The sequence below is a fragment of the Rhipicephalus microplus genome, chromosome 6 (genome assembly GCF_043290135.1).
Source record: "Rhipicephalus microplus isolate Deutch F79 chromosome 6, USDA_Rmic, whole genome shotgun sequence".
Classification (NCBI taxonomy): Eukaryota; Metazoa; Arthropoda; class Arachnida; order Ixodida; family Ixodidae; genus Rhipicephalus; species Rhipicephalus microplus.
In genome coordinates, this window is record NC_134705.1 from 133,056,776 (window position 1) to 133,080,545 (window position 23,770).

The 23,770-nt window shown below is 46.4% G+C and overlaps 1 protein-coding gene across 1 annotated transcript in view; it reads left to right on the forward strand.

Moving 5' to 3' along the window:
- Position 1: 1 nt before the first annotated feature.
- LOC119182775 (retinoblastoma-like protein 1) overlaps positions 2–23,770 on the forward strand; it is a 29,707-nt gene continuing 5,938 nt past the window's right edge. Inside the window, exons 1-9 of the mRNA XM_075866630.1 lie at positions 2–325; positions 1,614–1,695; positions 2,950–3,090; positions 3,806–3,888; positions 5,267–5,387; positions 8,006–8,104; positions 16,584–16,713; positions 18,959–19,092; positions 22,293–22,469. Coding sequence (XP_075722745.1) covers positions 141–325; positions 1,614–1,695; positions 2,950–3,090; positions 3,806–3,888; positions 5,267–5,387; positions 8,006–8,104; positions 16,584–16,713; positions 18,959–19,092; positions 22,293–22,469 — 1,152 coding nt within the window. The 5' untranslated portion in view covers positions 2–140. The remainder of the gene's footprint in view (positions 326–1,613; positions 1,696–2,949; positions 3,091–3,805; positions 3,889–5,266; positions 5,388–8,005; positions 8,105–16,583; positions 16,714–18,958; positions 19,093–22,292; positions 22,470–23,770) is intronic.

Genomic DNA, 23,770 nt, shown 5'->3' on the forward strand with positions numbered 1-23,770 from the left:
CGGCAAGTTGCGACGTTCATTGTCTGCTGGAGTGGGAAGCTTTGAAAGCCGTTCGCCGCTGCGACGTGTTTTGTGGCGTTTGGATCCCGACGCGGGCCGCAGTTTGAATCAAGAGCCATCAGCGAACCGACTGCCAAGGCATGGTGCTGTTCCAGCAGCTGACGGAGGCGTCTCAGCTGCCGACGCCCGGCCGCAGCGACTTGCACAACCGTGAGGCCGTCAACCGAAGTCCCATGTCGACGGCCACCCAATGCGCGAGCAAACTGCAAGCGCTGTTGGCTGGCCACCGAAATGCGCCGAGCAACGAGCTGCGGGCCGTGCTAAGGTGTGCGATTGTGTGCGTGCGCAGTTCGCAAACGTGACGCAGTTAGCGCTCACTCGTGACGTGACAGCTTTCGCTTGAATGCGGAGAGGGCGTGGTCCGGTTTAAAGGGACGCGACACGCACTTGATCCACCCGTTGAAATCTTTCGGTTCCGCGTGCTGCATGTCAGTGCCTATGGGTGTAACGAGCAAGCTGTGCATAAGCATGAGAGGAGATTTAATAGTAGTAATGACAACGAGCGACTGTCTGTGGGCCGTGCTAATTAAGGTGTACGGTATTGCGCGTGCGCAGTTCTGTGACGTAGGTTGCTTGTGACGTAACAGCTTTGGTTATCGCAGAGAGGGCATGGACTGGTTTTAAAGTGGCAAGACGCGCACTCCCGTCCGTCGATCTTTCTGTGTGGCTGCCTATTTGCATTAGTGAACACTCCGTGAATTATTATGATAGCAGTGAAAAAGAAAACAGCAGAAAAGGGAAGATAGAAGCTATATGATAAAAAAAAATCCGTAAACAGAGGTGTACCCAAGCACACAAACTTTGTTTATGGATTTTTATAATAGCAATTTACTTAGATTCAAAAAGTTATTGGGGGAAAGACTGAATAAGCCTGTGCGCTCGTCATTGAGAAAAAGGATGTCTGTATGTTTATGTTGTGCATAATTATAGTTCATGAAAATTTGTGCATAGCATGTAAGCAAGAGCAGCATAAGGATCAATGTAGGCATATTATGCAAAAATTAAACAAGAGTTAATGTTAGTTGGCTTAAAAGCAATTGAAAGTGAAAGTGCGGGAAATCTGAGATGACCAGGAAATGCGGTCCATTAGTGGTCCACGGCACCAATGCTACCATCTCAGTCAAGTTGTAAAAAATATTGTGAGAAAAATGTTCAAGGTTTCTTAAAAAAATGTGGCTTTCGCCTGTTGTAACTTACCAGTAGGCAATAACAAACACGCTTTGACTGTTTTTATGCCTGCCATTTATGGCTGTCCAGGAAGTTTCAAAATGAGTTTTCTATCACTGAGCAAGAAAGGATGCAATGTATAGCATTCCTGGTCAATGTAACCCAGCAATGGCTACATTTCATACTGCTGGAAATCGAGTATACAAATTCGTCTACAAATTAACATTACATAGGAAGCATTATTATTCTGAGGTATAGTGTGTGTACAATGTAGTCATATTAATTTGTTCTTAAGTTCTACATCATGCTTACAGAGTGTGTATGTGTATTTGTGCATGTGTAGCTTCAGTGTGCTGTTCACTTACGTTTTGTTCAACTTTATTCAGCAAATATAGCGACACTCTCGAAGCAAGCATCTTGGAGACCGTAAGATCAATGAGTGGCACATTCTGCGCTGCATACATGCAGGTAAATCGATGGGCTTCAACATTCTCTCGCATGCGAAGTTTTCTGCATGAGTATATTGCGAGCAGGATTGGCATTGTCATTTTTACTTCATTAGTATAGTAAATGTGCACTCGCAGCTCTGTGGTCTTTAGAGAAGAGTTTTCATGAAAAATGTGCAATATTTGTCATACATTTTCTGTGGACTGCTTATCCTCAATCTGTTTATGTGTACAATAATGGACGAGACATATTGTGCATGCCAAAGCATAAGCCAGTAGTGTGTATAGGTGTCAAGTCATGTTTACGATTTCTCATGGCATGGTATCCCACAGCTTCGAGCGTGTTTTGGCACTCAGCCTTTATAGTTTATCATGTTTTGTCTGTTTAGTTCAGTACGTTGTGAACATCGTTGGTGAAGTGTGCATGTTACTCAAGGGTGAGCTATTAGTAGTACGACTACTTCGACAGCTTCCGTAGTGCATTGCATGCACGAGAAAGAAAAGAGAAAATTGCAGGCTTGGTATTATAATGAAGCCGTACATGGCTAGAGAAAAGTGAACTTAATCAATCTTGTACACATAAAACCTCCTAGTGCACATGTTCTTTAGAAATTGGACAGGCCCCACCACTCGCAAGCGGTCAACTAAACGTGAAGAAGCAAACAGACGGGTGGCAAACATCAATTAGGATTTGCGGGCAGACGTTACCAGTAATTGAAAAAGACTTGTGAACCATTGGAAATGATTCATTGTTACGGACACCTGGCCTGCGCATTTCAGTGTCCCTGATTAACCATCTGTACGGGGTGCCTTGGTGATCATTTTTATTAACTGCAATGACGTAATGCCAACAGACAACAAAGCTGGGTAATTCATGGGGCAAAACATGTTCTTTCTATTTTAAATGTGTATTTTGTGAACAAAAAGTGAACAATAATATAGGAAATGAGGCAAAAATATAGACTAACACTAGATTAGGAAGGCCTTAAAAACGTTCAGGGGAGGTATAAGAGGTCATTAAATGCACAATACTGACACTGGCTAGTTAGTGTCCATTAACTCTTGCCTTTTTTTGACTCGCACTGGATAATGTTCACTTCATGCTTGCTACCATTTGCTGGCATTGCTGGTGCGTAAGGCCATGAGTAGGTGGCACTTTAAATATGCCAGTTTCCTATTAGGGAGGTCTGGCACAATTTTTTGTAGTTTTCTGTACTAGGCCTGTCAAAAAGAGGCAAATTGGATTCCTGACAGCATTTGCTCCTATTCCGTCCAGAACTTGCCCGAGCAGCAAGGCAGCTGCACGGACGTTGACCTTGCTCGCCGACAGCTTCAGATGGGCGAGACGTTGTTCTACAAGGCTCTGGAAAGCATTGTAATTGAATTGAAGCACCAAAAGCCGGACACTGACCTTTCTGTAAGTGCATCCGTGTGTTTTGGCCTCAAGTAGCACTTCTGTTGTTTGGCTGTGTGAGGCCTGTGCTGGGAATGGTGTAGAATGTCGAAACAATATTATTTAAAGCCTGGACTCTGATGTTCATTCAATATTTAAAAATGTAGCATGACTACAATAATTAGGTGATTAGTAGTTAATAATTACAGTGCTATAAAAATGTGCAACAACTATTTCTAATGCTCCCACTCACTTTAAATGAAGTATTCAGAGCTTTGGAATCAAATAATTTAAATTTGACCCATTAATTGACAGTAAATGATAATGAACATTGACAGGCGGCATTCTGTTTCCATCAGTGGTCATAAGGGCCTCAAACTGTTGGAAGATGAAATCTTGTAAACATTACCCGAAGTACTAAGGCTAACAAAGTAATGTCCTCTAGTCAACTATAACTTCATTCCATTTAATTTGTCAATGATAGTACTTTGATAACGAAACTATGTGCACAATGAAAACACAGTCATGACAATGAGCGGTGCATGCATGGCACATAACTGTATGTTGAAAAAAAAAAAAATGGACAGTGTGCTTTTTTTTTACATCAGAACCTTTAGGAGTAGATGATTTAATTAAAGTAACAAGTTTTAGCTCATAATGACTCATTTAAGCCGACATATAATTATTGCATTGGTGTATATAACTTGTGTGATATGTCTTTTATTTTTTTACGTTCAAGGTTTACCTCTGCAAGAGTGCTTTCCAGCAGTCACTGTTTGCGTGCTGCTTGGAGATTGTGATGTACTGCTACAACTCACAACGGTAACACTGCCCCCTCTTTTTCATAGTCATCTTTTTTGCACAAAACTGTAAAGGAGTGTTGGTTTATTCACTAGTTGATGATCGCTTAAGACTTTAGCGTAATAAAACTAATGAAAACAAAGATTTGATCGTGGTGGTGTTGATTCATGTTTGAAAGGACGACGTTAAAATGCTAGACAAAGGGGAATGCGGGAACGTCACGTGAGTGCTTACACTTTCATTCTTGTTGTTTTCAATGCTAAATTTTTAACATGATAACGTGTGGTGGTCCCCTTTTAATAACAAATGCTGCAGCTAGCATGCTTCGCTGCGTGTAAATTTATTCTCTTTGCCATCAGTGTTCTTTACCACGTTACACGACTGTGCCGACTCGAACGACATATCGGGACTTTCCCTCACAGAAATACACGGGGCCGTGGTTTGAATTGACCGAGGTCAAATTAATGAGCTTTTACTGTATTGGGGATGTCGTAGGTTCATTCGCTGTCCCGTTTGCTTCAAGACTAGGGGAGTCGGCTTAGGACGAATGGCTTGGCAATGCCAGAGAAGGCTCAGCATTGCTCTGGTACGAAGTGCAGCAATGATCTATAACGAGACATCAAAAATAATCATTGCGGGTGTCTATCAACTATTTCTCCCAGCAACGAAGTTTTTATCTGGTCATAGAAAGTGTGCAATGTTAGTGCACGTTAAAGAACACCAGATGGTCAAATTTTCTGGAGCCCTTCACTGCGGTGTCTCATAAGCGTATCGCGGTTCTGTAACTTAAAACCTTAGATGTTATTATTATGCCCATGGAAAGTATTTTCTAGTAACTTTGGAAGCACTTGCACATCAATATTGGATTTTTTTCTGCTCGGAACTATTATGCTGTGACCTAAATACCACAGCATAGTGGAAATATGTGCATTTGGTACAAGTACCACATTCAGAATGAAAAAAAAAAGAGGAATTTTTGGTAAACTAGACACGGAAATACCACCATTCTCGTTTGCTCATTGTTGCACTGCTTTCCTCGTTTCTTGGATGTCAGGCTGTGTGTCAAGTTTAAATTCAAGTGCATTTGCAATGAATTAATTTGAGTTGTAGTGAATATTTCTTCAACAAGTGCCTTGAGGGCACAGTTTTGCTCGTTCAGATGGGTACATCAAAGAGGCATATGCACCTACCATGGAAAATCGGCTGACCTGAAAAATATAACTGAAGAAGATTCACCAGTCAAAGTTTCAGAAATAAAAAAATTGTTCTGTGCAATAAGTTTTTCTATCTAGACCCGTGACCTTGCATCAATGCTGCTTCATACAGGGCACTTCTTCTTTTTGATTTATATTGCTACATACATCGCTTGCGTGGCGCATAATATTGCTCATCTTTGCAGGGAATTTCCTTGGATCTTGGAGGTGTTCAATCTGAAGCCTTACGATTTTTGCAAGATCACCGAGCCTTTGATTCGGGCTGAGAAAGGCTTGTGGAGGGAAGTCATCAAGCACCTCAATCAGGTGAGAAACAGTAATTGTGTAAATTTGAACCACCGTGTTATTTTTGCAAACAACGAGCCAATGTCTTCAGTAACTCAAACCTCGATATAATGAACCCGGCTATAGCAGAACATTGGTGATAACGAAGTAATTGAAGAACAGTCTTGCAATAGATATAGTGTTAGGAATAAACCTTTATAACGAATTTTCAAATATAACAAACTTATTTTTCTGCAAGATGCAAGTTTGTTATAGTGAGGATTAAGTTATTAGTGCACTGAAACGTGATTGTGTGGAATCAAGCACTGAAGGCTGGAGGCTAACAAAGTAAACCAATAGCGAGGGCTTAAGCAGGGATGAGGTGTGACATAAGATAAAACGGCACACAATACACATATTTGATATGTAGTGTTCTGAGGAGACAAACAAACATGATTGGTGAGAAGTGGGACATCAGTAAAGCATGCAGGCTATGCATAAAAGGTACAGGAAAAGGCGGCAAGGAGCCTTGTCAAGCGGAAAACGCATTACCTTTTTGGGCTTTTTGTGTCCAGACACGCAGTGTCTAGCAGGCACCTATTGTCAATGGCCCTTGTGCTTAGGACAAGTGTACGAGAAGACAGCAGGCGTCATGCTGTGCATAAACACAATGCACAGACACATTGACTGAAATCTCGTCTGCAAAAGCTGTCACTGACTCGGTGTGTGCTAGACAGCATTGCAGTGCGGAGGTAGCAAGTCAAGATGCTCAACTGAGCTATGATAGGTAATTTTTCGCGCATATCTGATGATTCGTAGACTTGACTAGTATGAGTGGTACAGTGAATGACACACTTTTCGGATGTACCTGTCAATTCGGATGCCTTCATGACACTGCCACGTACTCCGCAGAACTGGTATACTATAAGGACATCTGAAATGTCGAACGCATATACTTTGCGGTCTGGGACTTCATGATGTGATTACAGATGTAAACAGATGTTAATTGCAGACGACACTACCGCCGTGTTGACCATCTAACAGCCTTTCACCGGCACTCCTGCACGTTAATCCACCTAATTTTGTAGCAATTTCTAAAAGTCATCTTGGCCACAACACACAGATGATGTGCAGTCAAGCACATGCAGCATGCTGCAGTGAAGCATACATAGAATTGTAAGAAATCATTCTCACAAGACACTGTACGTCTCTTGTCATAGTACAATGCCTAAGGTGCCTTAGTAAGTGCACTTGCATGCTTTCTGAGCTACATTGGAGATGGCTGTGGTGATTAGAGCTTTTAAGGGTAGCAAGAGAAGTGTGCGTGCATGCTCTTATGAATTTTGTATGATTGTGCTGTCCATGAAGTCTCTGACAAATTGGGTGTTGACTGTATATGTGAATTGCAAATGAGAGTTTCTCGAAGTGAATCTGAAGAGTGGTATAGTTTTTCATGTATGACCTGTGCAATATATCTTCCAAATTCGTAGCAAAAGTTTAGGCGCGAGTAATTCATGAATTTTAGTGTGCAGGTTTGCTACATGGTGTTGCTTTTTGGTAATGCAAGGAAGGTGGCTTTGTAGCAACACTTGCAGTTTTGTTCATTTTTTTAGAGGTTTTCAATTTGTCCGTAAGCTTTCGGGTTACCGGGCTGCCAGAATACCAGACAGATTCTGCACATATGTGTACCTGTTTTTTCACGAGACACAAACTACTTGCCTGATATGTCGTACATTTATGGCCTTATCTTGCAAATTCATGTTGTTTGTGGCTACTCGCGAGATTCGCTTTATCGGAGACTCCAGCCACAGAGTTTGGGCAAGTTAAAGTGTGAGCACTAATTGCACTCACATTTATAGTAGCTAGGTTATTGTAGCAAACAAAGTGAAATGCCGGATAAGTGGTGACACCTGGTGGGGCTGAGACAAACCAGGCAAGTACAAAAATTCTTATTTCAGAAACCTGGTGCATTGCTCTGTGGTGTTTGAAATTTTTTGCACTGACATAATTTAGAATTAGTTGCCTTTTTAGTATTTGTTCCTCATGAACACCAGGCAAAAACAAATGAATGCGAATATAATTGTGGTTACATGAATCGTTACAAGATGCCGATACGATTCCCCATTAGCCTATTATTTAAGACACCCTTTGCATATCCTTGAAAACTGTGCGCCTTAAAAAAAACTCTATCACGATTTTGCAACAGCAGCGATTGAATCGTATACTAATTAAATATGCATTATGTGCAGTTATCATGATGATTTAGGGGCTTGTACAAACGTGATCGTGTTTGGTTACGTGAGTACGTAAAGGTTTACGTGTGTGGAGCTAAAATGCTGCTAAAACGCACATTATGGTAACATGGTAAGTGCAGTTCAGTATTCCATTAACACGATAATGTTCAATCGTGTACAGGTAAGCTAGAGCTTCTGTTTTTTTCATCACTATGTTGTTGTGGGTGTATATGCACAGGCAGGTTATGTGCAAGAGAAAATATGGAGGCTGCATGTCACCAGCATCCCGTGTAAAATAAATGCGAAACTTTGAATGTGCTCAAGTCACGTGAGGCTCGAAGGTAGGACAGTTGCTGAGCTTTGCTCAGTGCTTCCTCTTGACATCTTTTAAATCCTGGATGGGCTGACAGTAGACGTGTTGTGCAGATCGAGGAGCAGATTCTGGAGTGTCATGCCTGGAAGGACGACTCTCCCCTGTGGGATGTGATCAGACGGGCTCAGCAGAACATACCCCAATGCAAGGAGGTATGTCTCTCACACACTTCTCTTCTTGACGTCATGATGTTGTAAAGTTAGTTTAATTCTGACTTGATTGGCTAATTTATTTTTTATGAACAGCCTTCAGTGGCATGCAGGTATTAATGCAGGTGGTTAATACAGCCAAGAAAACAAGAACAATAGGTTCTTTGTTGTTTTTCTTCTGAAACATAGTGTGTTAAGTTTTAAAGCCCAGTGTAAGAATTCTTTCAAATACCAAGAAACAAATAAAAAAGGGTGTTTGCACGGGAAAATGACACACTTCAACTTCACTATATCTGCTACAGAATGCAATGAATCAGGATATCTCGGGAAAACTTTTAGCCGTATGCGGCATTCTTGTGAAGTTGTGATAACTTATTCTGCATGATAATTGCATGTAGACTGAGGGAACGTCTGAGCTTTTCATTGCAATGTAAGAGCTTGCAAACTGTCACAGCATAATATCGATAATGGGATGTAGGATGCAATAAATGTATAAAAGAAAAAAATTGAATACAGTTGACATTTTTCCTAAGCTTTTCCAGATCAAGTTTAAGCTCAGTCAAGGCTAGGAATTGCCGAATAAAAAAGCGTCCATCTCTTATTTCTTGTAAAAGGCCCTATTACAGTTAACGTATATCAGCGATGTGTGTTTCTGACATGGTGAGAGCCACTTATCGTTTATTGCCCATTATAAGTCGAGGTGCTTTTTCATAAAATGGCCTTCTAAAGTTCATGGGTCGAACTATAATTGGAGTTGACCTATATGCGGAATCGTGAAGTCAATTTTGAATTGTAAATTCGACTTTTCTGAGGGGTTCAACAAACGTTTGTCGTCCTCGGTTCACTGCTATACGACACATTGATAATATCAGTCGCAGAGGTAACGAAGTCACAGGAACTGCTATCTCCCAACGCGAGCGTGCCGCTTTCAGAGTTGGACATTTTTATGCTCTGCCCGATGATCGCAAGACTATGGTATAGCTATGGTGGCTAGAGGAGGAAGTGCTAGCAACGAAAAATCAGAGATACTGCATTATTTCTTGACGAGTTGTTGACAGCGTCACCGTATCAATGGTAGTGCCACCACATCAGCGCGTCTGTCACGCAAGATCAGCAACAACACCAGTACTCGCCGCATATAAGTGTGACAATGCATCTGGCTCGCGAAGAAACGCGACATGTGTTTATGGCTAGCTAAAAATGCGAAATACATTTATCTGTCGCCAAAAACTCGACATGCATCTCTCGCTCACAAGAAAACTGGACATTTATCGTTTGTGAAAGACGTCACATGCGTTTCTCTCTTTAGTAAATAGCGTGTCTTAACAGCACTTGCTGACAAGGCAATTCGAAAATTCAGATTTCCCACGAAGCACCATGGGTGTTCCACGAAAAAGCTGGCAGTGCCGTGTGGGCTGGCAGCCCTTTCAGGTAACTAAACCACATGACCAGTCACATGCACCCCATGCAAGCACGCACAGGCGTATTCACGTATTTTTGTGCTCACGCCTGTTTGCCATTTCTGCATTTTGCCTTGCTTGCAAACAGTGGTGTGCGCGATTTGCGAATACGCCGGCAACAGTACAGTGCTGCTTTCAAGCGGCAAGCAATTCTCTATGCAGAGTCGAAAAGCAACGTTGAAGCAGGGCGGAAGTTCGTTGTGTTGAAAAAGTGCGTAAGGGAACGGAGAAAACAAAAGACCAAGATCTTCGCGTGCGTTGCGACACGCCGATTCTTCCACGGACCGAAGTCATTACGATACCCTGCCATTGATGAGGCGGTTTGAGATTGGGTTCATGACCAGAGAAGCAAAAGCCTGAGTGTTTGCTACGATGATATTGAAGCAAAAGCACGTACTATCGCGAAGGATGTGTGCATCCCGCTAACCAATTTCATACGGAGCTCTTTGAGCGAGCAGCGTAATGGGTTAATGATGCCTGGTATGGACTGCCAACCGGCATAGTCTGCATGGCGTTTTCCACATGCGGTATCTTAGTACCACCAGCACCTTTTCCGACAGCAAGCAGCAGCAGTGGCTCACACGATAGGCAATGACCGTGACTGCTGCATCCTTATTTAAAGCGACGACGAGTCAGAAGCCATGTCTCACGGCCAAATAAATGTTTTTTTGCATCTTTCCCTCTTCTGAAAGAGTTACTGGGGTTTACTGGTGTGCTATAGCCGCAGCATGAGGCTGTGTTCGGAGTGAGTGAGTGAGTAAAAACTTTATTGAACATGTCCGGCGTCATTGAGCGGGGTGGGGCTACAAGCACCCCGGCCTAGGTGACGGCCTCGAGTCCTTGGACCCGGGCGGCATCCTGGGCTTGCCGGACGGCCCACAGTTGATCGGCAAGGTCGTGGCTGAGCAGAGCCGCCTCCCATCGCGCCTCGCGGTTTGAGACTGCCATGTCTACCGGGTTCGTAGGGGACTGCTGCGCGTTACCGGTACACTTCCACAGCATGTGCTGCAGCGTCGCTCTGGCTCCGCACGCCTTACATGCGTCGGACGTATAAATGCCTGGGTAGCAGAGGTGAAGGATCACCGGATTCGGGTACGTGTGTGTCTGTAGTTGTCTCCAGGCAACCTGCCGTTTCTTGTTTAGTTTGGCGTGGGGTGGTGGATATTTGCATCTGTTCAGTCTGTAGTGTTGCGTGATGTCTCTGAAAGTGGTCATGCGATCCCCCAACGTCCATTCCCGCATCGCTGTCGAAGTGTGCGAGACATCGGGACTGTCGGCAGGCGTCGCAGCTCGGCGTGTAAGTCCTCGAGCCGCGGCATGGGCAGTCGCTTTGCCCGCAAGCGGAGGGTTCGTGTGGGCGGGGGTCCATACGAGGAAACTGTCGTTTTTGCGGCAGATGTTGCGTTCGTGAATTTGGAGAATGCGGGCCGCTTCGCAGGAGATCCGGCCGCTGGCGTAGTTGCGTATCGCCGCCTGCGAGTCGCCTATTATTACCTCGGCGTCCGTGGTGGCTATCGCGAGGGCTATGGCAGCTTCTTCGGCCGCCTCCGTCTCTTCCGTGCCTATTGTCGCACTCGTGACGCAAGTTCCTACATGATCTGTGATCGCGACCGCGAAGCCGCGGTGGCAGTCGTAACGGGCCGCGTCCACATAAACTGTGTCTTTGCTATTGCCGAATTTCTTTTCAAGGTCTTGGGCGCGCCGCCTGTTGCGGCGACCGATGTGATGTGTCGGGTGCATGTTCTTGGGCAACGGCAGAATGACGATGCACTCGCAAATACGTCTGGGTATCCCGACCTTTTCGCCGCGCTGCATATGGTAGTTGATACCCAGTGTCTCGAGGATGTGTCGACCAGTTCTGGTCTTCGCCAGACGTTCGTACTGGGCGATGTTGTGTGCTTCCATTATCTCATCTAGAGTATTGTGCAATCCCAGCTCGAGAAATTTTTCTGTGCTGGTATTGGCCGGTAATTCGATTGAGCGTTTGTACGCCTTGCGGATGAGACAATCTAGTTTGGTGCGTTCAGTCGCCTGCCACTTGAGGTAGGAGGCGACGTACGTTATATGGTTCATAACGAAAGCATGTACCAGGCGAATGGTATTGCTTTCTTTCATTCCGCTATGCCGATTTGTTATTCGTTTCAGCAATCGGATTGTTTCATTGACCGCGCCCTCTAGTCTGCGAACGGTTTCGCTGTTGTGGCCGTTGGCGGACAGGCGCAAGCCCAGTACCCTAATGGTGTTAACTTGTGGGATGACAGCGCCGTCTGATGTGCGTACATTAATTTCTCTATATGCGCACTCGAATGCGGAATCGGCGTTCTTGGGTTTACGGCCCCTGCGCGAGGGTCTATAGAGCAGGAGCTCCGATTTAGCGGCGGAACATTCGAGGCCAGTGTCGCGAAGGTAGTCCTGCACCACGTCGACGGCTTCCTGCAGCGTTTGCTCTACGTGGCCGTCATTTCCCTCGGCAACCCAGAGGGTGATATCATTGGCGTACAAGCTATGGTGGAGGCCTTCTATCTCAGCGAGTTTTCGTGGTAATCCGACAAGCGCGAGGTTAAAGAGCATGGGCGAGATTACGGAGCCCTGCGGCGTGCCCGTACAACCCATGTATATGTCTTGCGATTCTAGTCCGCCGATCGCTAATCGGGCCCGGCGGCCCATAAGAAAATCCCGTACGTAGTGGTACGTTCTCTCGCCCAGTCCCAACGCTCGTATACTTTCAAGTATCGCAGCATGGCTAACGTTGTCGAACGCCTTTTTGAGGTCGAGCCCGAGTATCGCTTTAGTGGATCGTGTGGGATTGTCTAGGATATCGTGCTTGAGTTGAAGCGTAACGTCCTGCGTGGAAAGGTTACGACGGAACCCCAGCATCGTGTGTGGGAGTGTTTCGGTCCTCGAGGTAGTTGGTAAGGCGAGCGAGAACCACATTTTCCATGACCTTACCAACGCAGGACGTCAGGGATATCGGTCGAAGGTTGTCAATCTGTACTCGTTTGCCCGGTTTGGGGATCATAATTATGCGCGCCGTTTTCCACGAGTTCGGTATAGCGCCCGCATTCCAGCACTCGTTCATGTAAGCCGTCAGTTGTTCTATCGACTCATTGTCCAAGTTACGTAGCGCTTTGTTGGTTATCCCGTCCGGGCCTGGCGCCGACTTTGTGTTGAGCCTGTGCAGCACCACCCTCACCTCTGCAACGCTGAAGTCCTCGTCTAGCTCCGCGTTACCCTCACCCTCCCAGGCGTATGCCGAGTGCGCGAGGGGGCTACGTGACTGAAAGTAACGGCTTCGCACGTCATCTAGAAAGTCCACGTGGGTGCCTTTGTAGTGGTGCAGCAACTTGTTAAGCTTATGTGCGTGCGATGTTTTTGCCTCCTCCGGATCCAAGAGGTGCCAAAGGAGATGCCATGTCTTGGCCCGTCCCAGCTGGTTCTCCATCCCATTGCAGATCTCTTCCCATTGCGTTTTCATACCTGTAACGCGTGCTCTTCCATGTCCCTGCTTAGCCGTGCTATGCGTCTGCGCAGCGTTCGATTGTGGCGTTGACGCTTCCACCTGTCTTGCAGGCTGCGCTTGGCTTCCCACATGTGTAAGAGTTTGCTGTCTACCACTTCGAGCTGTGCTTCTGGCGGAACCTCCCGCGTCGCCGTTTCTAAATCCCCCTTGAGCGTCGCAGTCCAGCTATCTATATCCTCAATAGCCGCACTGCCACGATTCTGCTCTTTCCGGACTTTGCGAAACGCGTCCCAATCCACCAGCCGGTGGTTCTTGCCCTTGGTACCTTCCCGATGAACGCGGTGGTGAGGTTCAGCGTCGACCTGGATCTCGATCACTGAGTGATCGCTAACCAGGTCCTCCTGTGTATTGTGCCATCGCGGGCTAGCGACGTTCTTGGTAAATGTGAGGTCGGGTGAGGTGTCTGCACATACGCTGTTGCCCCTGCGCGTAGGTGCGGAAGGGTCTGTGATGAGCTCGAGGCCCTCATTCTGCGTATCATCCCAAAAGCGCTTACCTTTTGGCGTTTCGTAGCCGTACCACCATGCCGCGTGGGGCGCGTTGAAGTCGCTCGCGATGAGCAAGGGCCCGTTGGCAGCTGCCTTGCGCGCCTCTCGCAGTAACGTGCTAAAGCGGTGTCTGGCTTTGGGTCTTGGCTTTGGGGCTTGTCTGCTATACACGTTCAGCACAAACAGGCCGGGGCCGCGCCCTTTCGTTGGGACGAGCTCTATGAGTACATGCCGTATGCTAACGTTCATAAGTTCGCGTTGCGCCACGGTGAGGTTGCGTCGCACTAGCGTTGCAGCGGCCGGTGGGGCTCCCGCGGTCACAGCTTCGTCTATAGATTTGTACCCCGCCAGCTTGACCGGGTCATTGGTTTCGTGTCGAGCCATGGTGACAGTGCGTGTTATGATTTGCCGTCCGGCTGATCCTGCGCTTCTTCGTCCGGTAACGGCCTAAAGTACGGTTTCCCAGTCGTTCGTACTGGGCGACCCACTGCGCCCGGAAGTCGCATTTCGATATTAACTATGCGCGTTTGCAGCGTCGCGACCATTTTTGTGAGCTGAGATATTGCAATGCTCAACTGTTCGGTTTGTGCGGTTTGCTGAGCAATTGCGTTGTTAAGTTGCGCGGTTTGCTGCGCGTGTTGGGTCATCATCGCGTCTACCTTGTCGTCGAGTCTATCGACTCGTTCGCGGAGTTTCTCCTCGCGTTTCTGCGATTTGACGTCAAATTGTTCCGGGTCAAGTGCCATACGTTTAGTGGGTGCGGGGTGCGCGTCTTGAGCCTTCATGACTTCCTCCACACTCTCGGCTGTACTAGCAGCCGCGTCGGCTGCGACGGGTTTAATTGGAGGAGGAGGAGGAAAGGAAACTGTCGGGGCCTCCTCCTTCAACGTGGCAATTTCGTTTCTTAACCTTGCATTTTCCTGGTGTAGTTTTTGGATTATTGATTCGAGTTGATCCAATCGTTTCTGCATTAGACTTTCTGGGTCGCTGTTGTGTTTGTAAGCAGAGCTGCCGCGTCTGTCTACATCTGGGTTTCTATCAATGGCAGTCTCGGTTCGCGTTAGCGGTGCGCTGTGCGCGTGTTCGGAGGCGACGTCCACCCACCTCAATTTATGCGGGTCAACCTCTCCTCCGCCTTTGGCTGCAGCTGTGTGGTTGGCTCGGGCCGTCGACGTGCTGCGAGGCTTCGCTGAACGGGGTCGGGAGATGCTGCGAGAGCGGGCTCGAGAACGAGTACGGGAGCGAGTGCGGCTCCGCGCGCGGGTCTCCCTCGAGGCCGATCGACTGTTGCCGCTACGTCGTCTCGGTGCGTGGCGTCGTCCGTAGCCCTCCTCCCCGTCGATGACGGTGCTGCTACTGCTGTAGGCGGCCTCAGCCTCCTCGCGCATTCTGCATTCCCACTGTCGGCGCTTGACTAGGTAGGGTGTCTTGTACTTAGCTTTGCACTTGCGGTCTCCGGTGAGGTGACCCTTTCCGCACAGTTGGCACACCGGCTCGCACCGATGATCGTCGGGCGGGTTGCCGCATCCGCACCCACGGCACTTCTTGTCATTCGGGTTGGGCCACACGTCGGCCCTGTGTCCCAGACGACCACACTCGTAGCACATATCGATATGTTTCTTGTAAAGAGTGCACCTTATCACCATCCCGCCGTAGTTCACGTAACGAGGCACGTAGTAGCCGTCGAAAAGGATTATCACGTTGGTCGTGTTTCCCATGCGCTTGGCATGCAGGACGTTCGGGTTGCGGTGGTTAACCAGACTTCTCACGACGTCCGCCGGCTTTTCGTCTAGCGATATGCCCTTGATGAGCCCATATCGTCTAGCGCGATTTTCTGACGGCGTGCTTACTTGTCGCTCATTGAGACAGACGCTGTCCTCCTCGGCTACCTCGCGCCCCACCCCTGCAGCGTTGCGTATGCAGCAGTGGACGCGGTCCTTCTGGTAGTGGGATACGTTGACGCCATCCCGGGGTCGCACGATGATCTTGTAGTCATCTATCGGCAGGTTGGGCATTCGTCTCGTCATGGTGATCTTCCACACGTACTGCATCGCTTTCTGTATAAACGCGGCCTTCTCGTTAGACGCTAGCGTTGCTTGCTGGTTCTTCGCCGGGTCGGCGTCTCCACCCGCCTTCTTGGTGTTTCGTTTGGTCTCGCACCATCCCTGCTCTTTTCCGAACTCCGTCGGTGATATCTCCTCCCCTTCGACTTGCACGAATTCCATTTCAGGCGCCGGCGCAGCGGATGGGGCACCCGCTTGCTCCGATGACTTGTCAGGCCTACCGTGCCTTGTCTACTGGCTTGACTGTCGTGCCAGCGTGGTGGTAAGGGCAATCTTTGAAAAGTGACCGAAACACGGGCTCACCTGCATAAATGGTATCGGGAGAGACCGCAGGACTTTCGCAGTCACTTGGGAATACTCTGAACTGAATGGCTGGAAAGAAATCGCCGAAAACCATAGAAAATCTGCGGAGCTGATGCGACGCGCGTCCGCACACCGTGGCCCCCTAGCGACCCCCCTGTGTTCGGAGTCAATTTTTTTTTTTTTTTTGCCTAGAAGGGGTTGCAAGTTGAGTGGTCGACTTTATAATCAGAGTCTACTTATGGCCGGCAATATAATGTAGTAATTTTTTACAGGCTTTAGATATCACACTTCCTTTAGCATACAGAAGTGTAGCTTTTCTGAAGAAAATGTCTCTCTTTCTTTTTTTTTTATGTCTTATCAATCAGATTTGAGGTGACCTTGATTATCCCATTTTGTTTCACAATGAACAAATAGTTTAGTTTTGTCATTCTCGAAAGTTGTGCTATTGGTAGGTTTAAAACAAAAAACAAAAAAACATGTCCTGGTGTATAAAAAGTAATAAGAAGACCATCTTATTGCTCTTGTGACAGCATAAAGCAAATATTTTATTATTTTAAGTGTAGCACTAAATTTAGTTTCACATCAATAGATGTCTTTTTTCCTGAAGTCCCTGCTTGTCACATTACTAAGGTCACATTTCCTCGGTAGGTCTTTCCTCAGTGGCGAATCGAAACATTCCAAGAATCCCTCAAAAATGATGACAGTGCATCTTCAATGGCGCACCCATCACTGGGTGGCTCGGGAAGTAACCAGGGCCACTTAGACACAAACAGAACAGGTAAGTGTTCAGCAGAGTCTTCGAGAATACATTTTTCAGGGAGATGTGGTGATCAGTAGACTTTCCACGTAAAACAAGCACGGTACATTTGTAAAAACATTGATAAGTGCACAAAGAAGGCTTACAAGGAGAGTTCAATTTAGATTGAGAACGGCACAGAAAGCAGTGGAAGGGAAAATTATAGGTGTAATCTTAAGGGACAAGGAGAGAGCAGAGTGGGCCGGGGAACAAATGGGTATTAAGGACATCTTAGTCAAAATCAAGAAGAAAAAAATGGGTATAAACTGGGCACGTAGCACATAGGCAGGATAACTACTGGTCATTAAGAGTAACAGACTAGATTCCCAGAGAAGGCAAACGTGTGAGAGGAAGACAAAAAGTTAGGTGGGCAGATGAGATTAGGAAGTTTGCAGGTATAGGGTGGCAGAAGAAAGTACAGGACCGAGTTGATTGGCGGAACATGGGAGAGGCTTTTGTCTTACAGTGGGCATAGTCAGGCTGATGATGACGATGATGAACGTGGTGCTATTTTATAGGTCAAAATACTTTCATTAGCAGTGTGATGGATTCTCACCCTGATGTGCAGTTGGGTATTTTTCTGAGAGAGTTTGTACCCGGGCCAGTCCTGTCAAAACAATCAGTGGTTAAGTCGACTGTGCACAGGTGATCACCATCCTTGGTAGCCCAATCATCCCACGCTTGACAAAGGGCACAGACCTTGGTAAACGTGCCGACATCTTCACACCATGACAAAGTAAAATACTCCTAGCAAACTGTGCTTCAGCTCTCAAAATTGCGCCACGTGTGCAATCTGTATTGTATGGTCAGAGTACACTTGAGAGACGCTGCACATTTTTTGCTGGCATACGATAACACTAATTTTCTTATTTAAAAGTTATGCTTGTTTCAACATATTTAAGTACAGTGTGCACAGTCACAATTGAAACATGGTCCCTTGCTCCTGCTTTGCACAATAGATGCAGCCACACGCAACGCAGAATCTCACCATCGATCACGAGGGGACACGCAGTAGTGCTGAGACACCTAGTGACCACTTTACGTGCCCATTTTCTGCCCCTTGCAATAGTAATGGTGGTGCTGGCTTCACTGAATTTGTTGTGAGCGGCACATATGTTTCTCGTTTCGTGGACAGGGACCCCACGAGAAAGCCATCTCCTGTTTTTAGGTACACTGCTCCAGTCGGCCCACTCGGGGAGAGAGAGGCACCTATGAGGAGGGGGAAGGGGGAGGGGTACTCTGGGAGGGGAACAGCAGGCGGCGGAGCAGCAGTGTAAAAGAAAGAGCGGTCGAGAAAAGACGCATGAACGGCCGCTCAGATGTTTTCCTTGTTATGTTCGGGAGTGCCTTCGTGCCTGCAAATATTGTAAAATAAATCCAGTGTACTCTAACGAACTGTGCCTTCCCTGATCAACGTTATAATTAAGCAATTCACCACAGAGCCTTTGCCTCCTCCGCTACAGAGTTATAATAAGCTCCTTACAAGAAATACGTTAAATGATGAAGCTTGCAATTTATTTATTCATTTATAAATTAGTTCAGGATTGAGTATAACTTGTGCTCAATCCTCTGTTTTGTATCTTTTTGTGTGCTGTTCTGTTCCCAGATCCATCAAAAACTCATTACCATGATGAAACCTACAGTGCACAATTGAAACAATATTGGAACATTCAAAACGTTAATGATGCTTGTGAATGTCCAGGTGTGCAGTGGAAGATAACTCAAAAGTATGGCTAAAAAAATGTAAACATTGTTCCAAGATTACTGGGGCATGCTACAGGCATATCTTCATGAAGTTCCTTTCAGTGTCGCATTTACAAAACACATTTCTCTGACAGCTCAATCGAAGGCGTGCTTATGTGAGTGTCCTCTAAATTAGCAATACCACGATACCCTATTTGAACAGCACGTAAAGTAATTGAACCTGCACTGGTGGCTAGTCGATGATACATTCAGAGGTGACCGTTGGGTCTTTTTATTAGCCAACCGCCATGTGCAGGCACTTGAACATAAATTTGAACAGTAGAGCATATAAGAGCCGCACTGTTAGCATGTCTTTGAATATCTGTATAGTTTCTACGTGTTATTACAGCTGTTAATTTGTCTATTTCTGGGAAGTGTGCCTGTTTGGGGGCCTGCCACAACTCAGAAATTTTTATTTTTCCTGGCTTTTTGCACCATTCGTTTGTCTGCAGTTTCTTTTTTAAGTAATTTTCTTACTTTGTAGGCCTTCAGAAGAGCAGTCCGGGCAGTTGTCATGGCAGGACTGCAGCGCAGGCCGATCCTGCAGCGCCATCGCCTGAGGCTTCCGGAGATAACAGGCCTCCACGTTGCGACTCCCTGGCGCTCTTCTTTCGAAAGGTAGGTGCGGCTGACGTCGGTGGTGGTGTGGCCAAGGGTTGTGCTCGTCTAGAACGAGGCACACAGTTAATGTTTCTGGGCTTGTTGGTTTCGATGCGTACCTAAACGAAAAATGGCACTAGGAAACCGGGACAGATGGGGTAACAGACTCAAGCACTGATTCGCAATTGAATTGATTTTCATCAGTGCGTGAAACATACAAAAGCAACTGAAGACACATTTGACAACGATGTCCACTCGTCATCTGCTTGTTGCAGCTGCTAGCTCATCTGACTTTACCTGTCATTGTTTCTCTTCCCAATCAGCGCTAGGGACGCCACGCTTACAAATGTATCATGGTGTTTTTCTGAGTTGGCAGCTTATACTAAAATCTTGGACGAGCAGCTGAGCACTGTCGTGCTTTCAATTAACACATCCTCGATCGCTGCAGTGTAATCCTAAATGGTTGTCGCAAAAACTTCTTTGTTTTCGTATGTATGCTATATATTTCACGCCCTGCTGAGAATAAATCAGCTGTGTGTCGGCGCTCGTGTGTGTGCCCCTTTTCCGTTCCCGTCTTCTCGCGCTGTTTTTCGTTGCAAGGCACATAGATGAGGGGTCGGAGTGTGCACCCCTCCGCCCATATCACTCCATCCTGTGTGTACAGTGGGACATAGAGTTTGCTACGAGAATTGCCACCAGAAAGAACTGTGATGCCAGTGTCTACGAGAGCTGCAAGTATGACACTTTGGCCAGCTAAACTTTGGAATCGTGGCTTCGAATGGCTTAGCAATCTAGCAAATTATTTATTTTTAACAAATAATTTGCACAGAAGTGCAACAGTTCCCACTGTTTATGCTGACGAAAGTCCTACTGTTGCATCTCTTTTCTAAAGGGGCATCACGTATCTTTGCTAGTAGTACATTATAGATCTAACAGACTTTATCATCCCAAGGAAAGTACAGGGGATATAATTATATCTCATTTATATTGTGTCCAACAAGGAAAAAAATGAGCCATGTACACTTATTTTTTTTTTGCTCGCTAGTACAGTAAAAGCTCGTTAATTCGAATTTTGCAAGGATGCTTAATGAGTTCGAAATAACATGAATTCTAACTAACGAAATTCATTGAAAAAACAGCAAGAATAGAAACCGAGTTGTTTGAAAATCAGACAAACTATTTATTTGCAAAAATCTGTGATTACTTTCTGCTTCCTTTCTTTGAAAGTGATTGCCATAGCTTTGTTTTCTAATGTGCAAGTGTGGCGGGAAGCATCCTCTTCATCTTTCTCAAAGCTGAACAAGAGGCGCGCGACACGCATAGCCTCCATTACCTCTGAAGCTGTCGGCCGCATCGGCGCCTCATCCTCATAGTCCTCAATCACATCGACGGCGAGCGCTTCTCCGCCAGTCACCTGCGCGATGATATCGCCGTTCGTGATAGTGCCACAGACCACTGCACTGCGATCTGCATCAACGTAGTCGCCGAAGTTCACGTCCCCCGTGCATTCCGCAGTCTGACAGGAATGACGTCGGCCTCGCGTTCGTCGAGCTCGCCGGCAGTGCCCTCAATGGTCACACAAAAGCCACTGTGGCAGAAGTAATTCACAACAGTTGTTGCCGTTACCTGATTTCAGGCCCGCACCAACATATGCAAGGCCGAGAGCAACGTCACATCGTAGCGTTTGTATTGGCGGCGCACAATACCAAACGCTTCAACATGTGGCACCGGTAAAAGCCTGCGCCGATTGCAGTTGCTCAATGACGCCATGTGGCCATGTATCCAGGCTCTGGATTGGATTAGATTGGATTGAATTGCACCTGCGCTCAGCGTTCGCGCCATCTATTGTAGCGCCATAAAAATTTGCGGCGGCAGCATAAAATACCACCACGCAGCGACCCGCAGTTCGAATTATCGATAGAGGAGTCGATGCGTGCATGAACTAACGAGTTGGTTCACTCATAGACGCATATACATCGTGGCTGGACCATTACCATCAGTTCAAACTAACTAGGGGCAAATTAGTGAGCTTTCACTGTACGTGAGGAAACTCAGTGCAATATATCTGCACATGGGCAAACTGGGGTCAAATATGATCAGATCAACCCACCGCAATGCATTGACACTTTTCTGTGGAACAGCAAATCATAGAATCACTTCTCGCCGTGCACGACGGCCACATTTGTCAAAAAATGGAATGTGAAAATGCTTAAGTGCAAAGCACTAAGTTCACGTTAAGAAAATTTTGCATGCTGGAAATTAGTCTCCCACACCTTAAGGTGGTGGATCTGGTGATTTTTGTTTTGTTTCATTACATTGAACCTTGTTCAATTACTATTGCTTTGTTGCCTTTAAGACCAATCTTCCATACTGGCAGAATGCAAAAACTCTCATCTGTAGTGCATTTGGTGTTTGATAAAGAACACCACGTATTTAAATTCAATCTCAGTGGTCTGCTACAGTGTGTGTGACGTTTAAACCACAATCTTGGTGTGCGATACTTAAATTTCCTTTGATCACGTTTGATCGCACATGATTTCCTGTGATCACTTTGTATTGTCTGCCTCAGTGGATCAGTGGCTACGGTGCTTGGCTTCTGACCCCAAAGGTCGCGGGTTGAAGTCCTGCCGCGGCAGTCGCATCTAGAGGGAGGCGCAGTGGTGGAAGCCCATGTACTATGCGATGTCGGCGCACATCAAGGAACACCAGATGGCCGATATTTCAGAGTCCTCCACTGTGACATCTCTTATAATCGTGGTGGTTTTGGGGCTTAGAACACCAGATAATATCATTATTGTAACTTTATATTGGAGTACAAAAATGAAAACGGAAATGTTGTTATGAATGCAAAATGAAAACGGAAATGTTGTTACAGCCCGACCATATAGTTTCAGCCATAACGGAGAAGGTTTTCCGGCGAGGAAAGCTGTGTAAAAATAAACCAAAAGTCGCACTTGAGCACGTATAACGTATCTTGTTCCTAAGAAAGACATAATCCTTTGCATATTAAACATGTTTTGTCTTAAAGGTATCGAAAACACGGAATGACACATATGATGGCAGACAACGAACCTCAGTGTTTTGCTTCCTTTTGTCTGTGCTGCTCGCTATCGTCGAACTTGGCACATGTGCCATCAACTTGCCCAAAAGGTTACCCTAATGTGTTTGTATTGGCTAAAGTTTGTGAAAAAACAGCCTCTCGGTGCAATATCGTTCAGGTGTACCACTTGGCGGCTGTGCGATTTTTGGACATGTGCGAGAGACTGGGCATTCAGAAGGACATCCAGCACAAGATCTGGACCTGCTTCGAGCATTCCCTCGTGGCGCACGTCGACCTCATGAGAGAACGGCACCTCGATCAACTCCTGATGTGCGCACTCTATGTCGGTGCCAAGGTGAGCTCGTGTGTGCTCTCTTGCACGTATCTGCTATGGTAGTTGCAATGTGTCGTTATTGCGGGTCGTTATGGCATGCTGTTCGGCTCTTGTCAAGAGCCCCGCCTTTTTTTAACGCTTTCTGTATATCATGCACTTCAGTGCAGTTCTGTCAGCTGTGCCTCTGCTGCACAGTTTTTGTAAACCTTCATTGCGTAAGCTCGCAGATTTGCAGTCAGTCAGTCAACAAGCTTTATTGGGTTCTGAGGAACTACACAGTCGTAGCTGCGGGCCGCGCCCACGTTGGGGTCGGAAGACTATGGTTTTCGGCCTGTTCGCGGGCTCTTTGGACTGCCTTTAGTTTTTTACGGAGATCGCTGCTTCTGAGGGCTTCCTCCCAGATGTGAGCTAGCGAGCAATACTCTTCATGGTACTCAGGGCAGTGTGGATCGATCTCCGGAGCAAAGCGACGGAACCTTTCTCTTGATGGGAAAGATCCCATTTGTAACATTCGGAGGGTATAAGATTGCGGTCTAGTCAGGTGCGGGAGCAGGAATTTCCTGCGCCCATACTGATAGTGTTTCACTATTTCGTAAAAAGAAAGTAATGGGTCGGATTTATGCCCCAACCCAGATTGTTTGGCATATTTCTGCATTGTAGCTTTTTTATCTACTTTGCCGTTTGTTGTGCATGTACTGAGCCAAGGTTTTTTACTGCGAAACATTTGGAAAGATGAGCCAACAAATGCAGCATGGCGAAGGAAAGGGAGAAACGAGCAAGGTCTGCATAAGTATCAAACGTATGTAAACGTGCTACCATTTGAAGTAGATTCGTATACAAATTCAACACCACAATTATGAGTACTGCAGTGCTGAGGTTTTAAGCGAGTGCAGCTGCAACGCCACTTTGCAGCAGATCATGTCGCATGACGTCATGCCTGCAACATTCGTGTTTTGGCAGCTCGCGGGTCAGTGGCTCAAGGTCGTCTTGACACAATGAATGACCTTGGCAGACAGGGTGCAGTAAAGCTGTCATCTTAAAAGATCCTCACGTCTTACATAGCTGGACGATTAGCTATGGGCGATCCAGCGGTCCAAGGAAGGCGCCAGGAGCCAGGACCTTCTAGCCGACACTTAGGTGGGAGTGCTGCCCACTAGCACACCGGATTCAAAATAAAGTGTTTTCGTCCATTCATTGCTAAGACCCTTTCTTTGCATTATTGTCAGGCAGTGCCGCAAAGCCAACTTGCAAGCGAAATCTGTGCGTAATATACTTACTTTACCTCCCAATTCTCTGCATATTTTGTGCAATTCAAAAGCGAG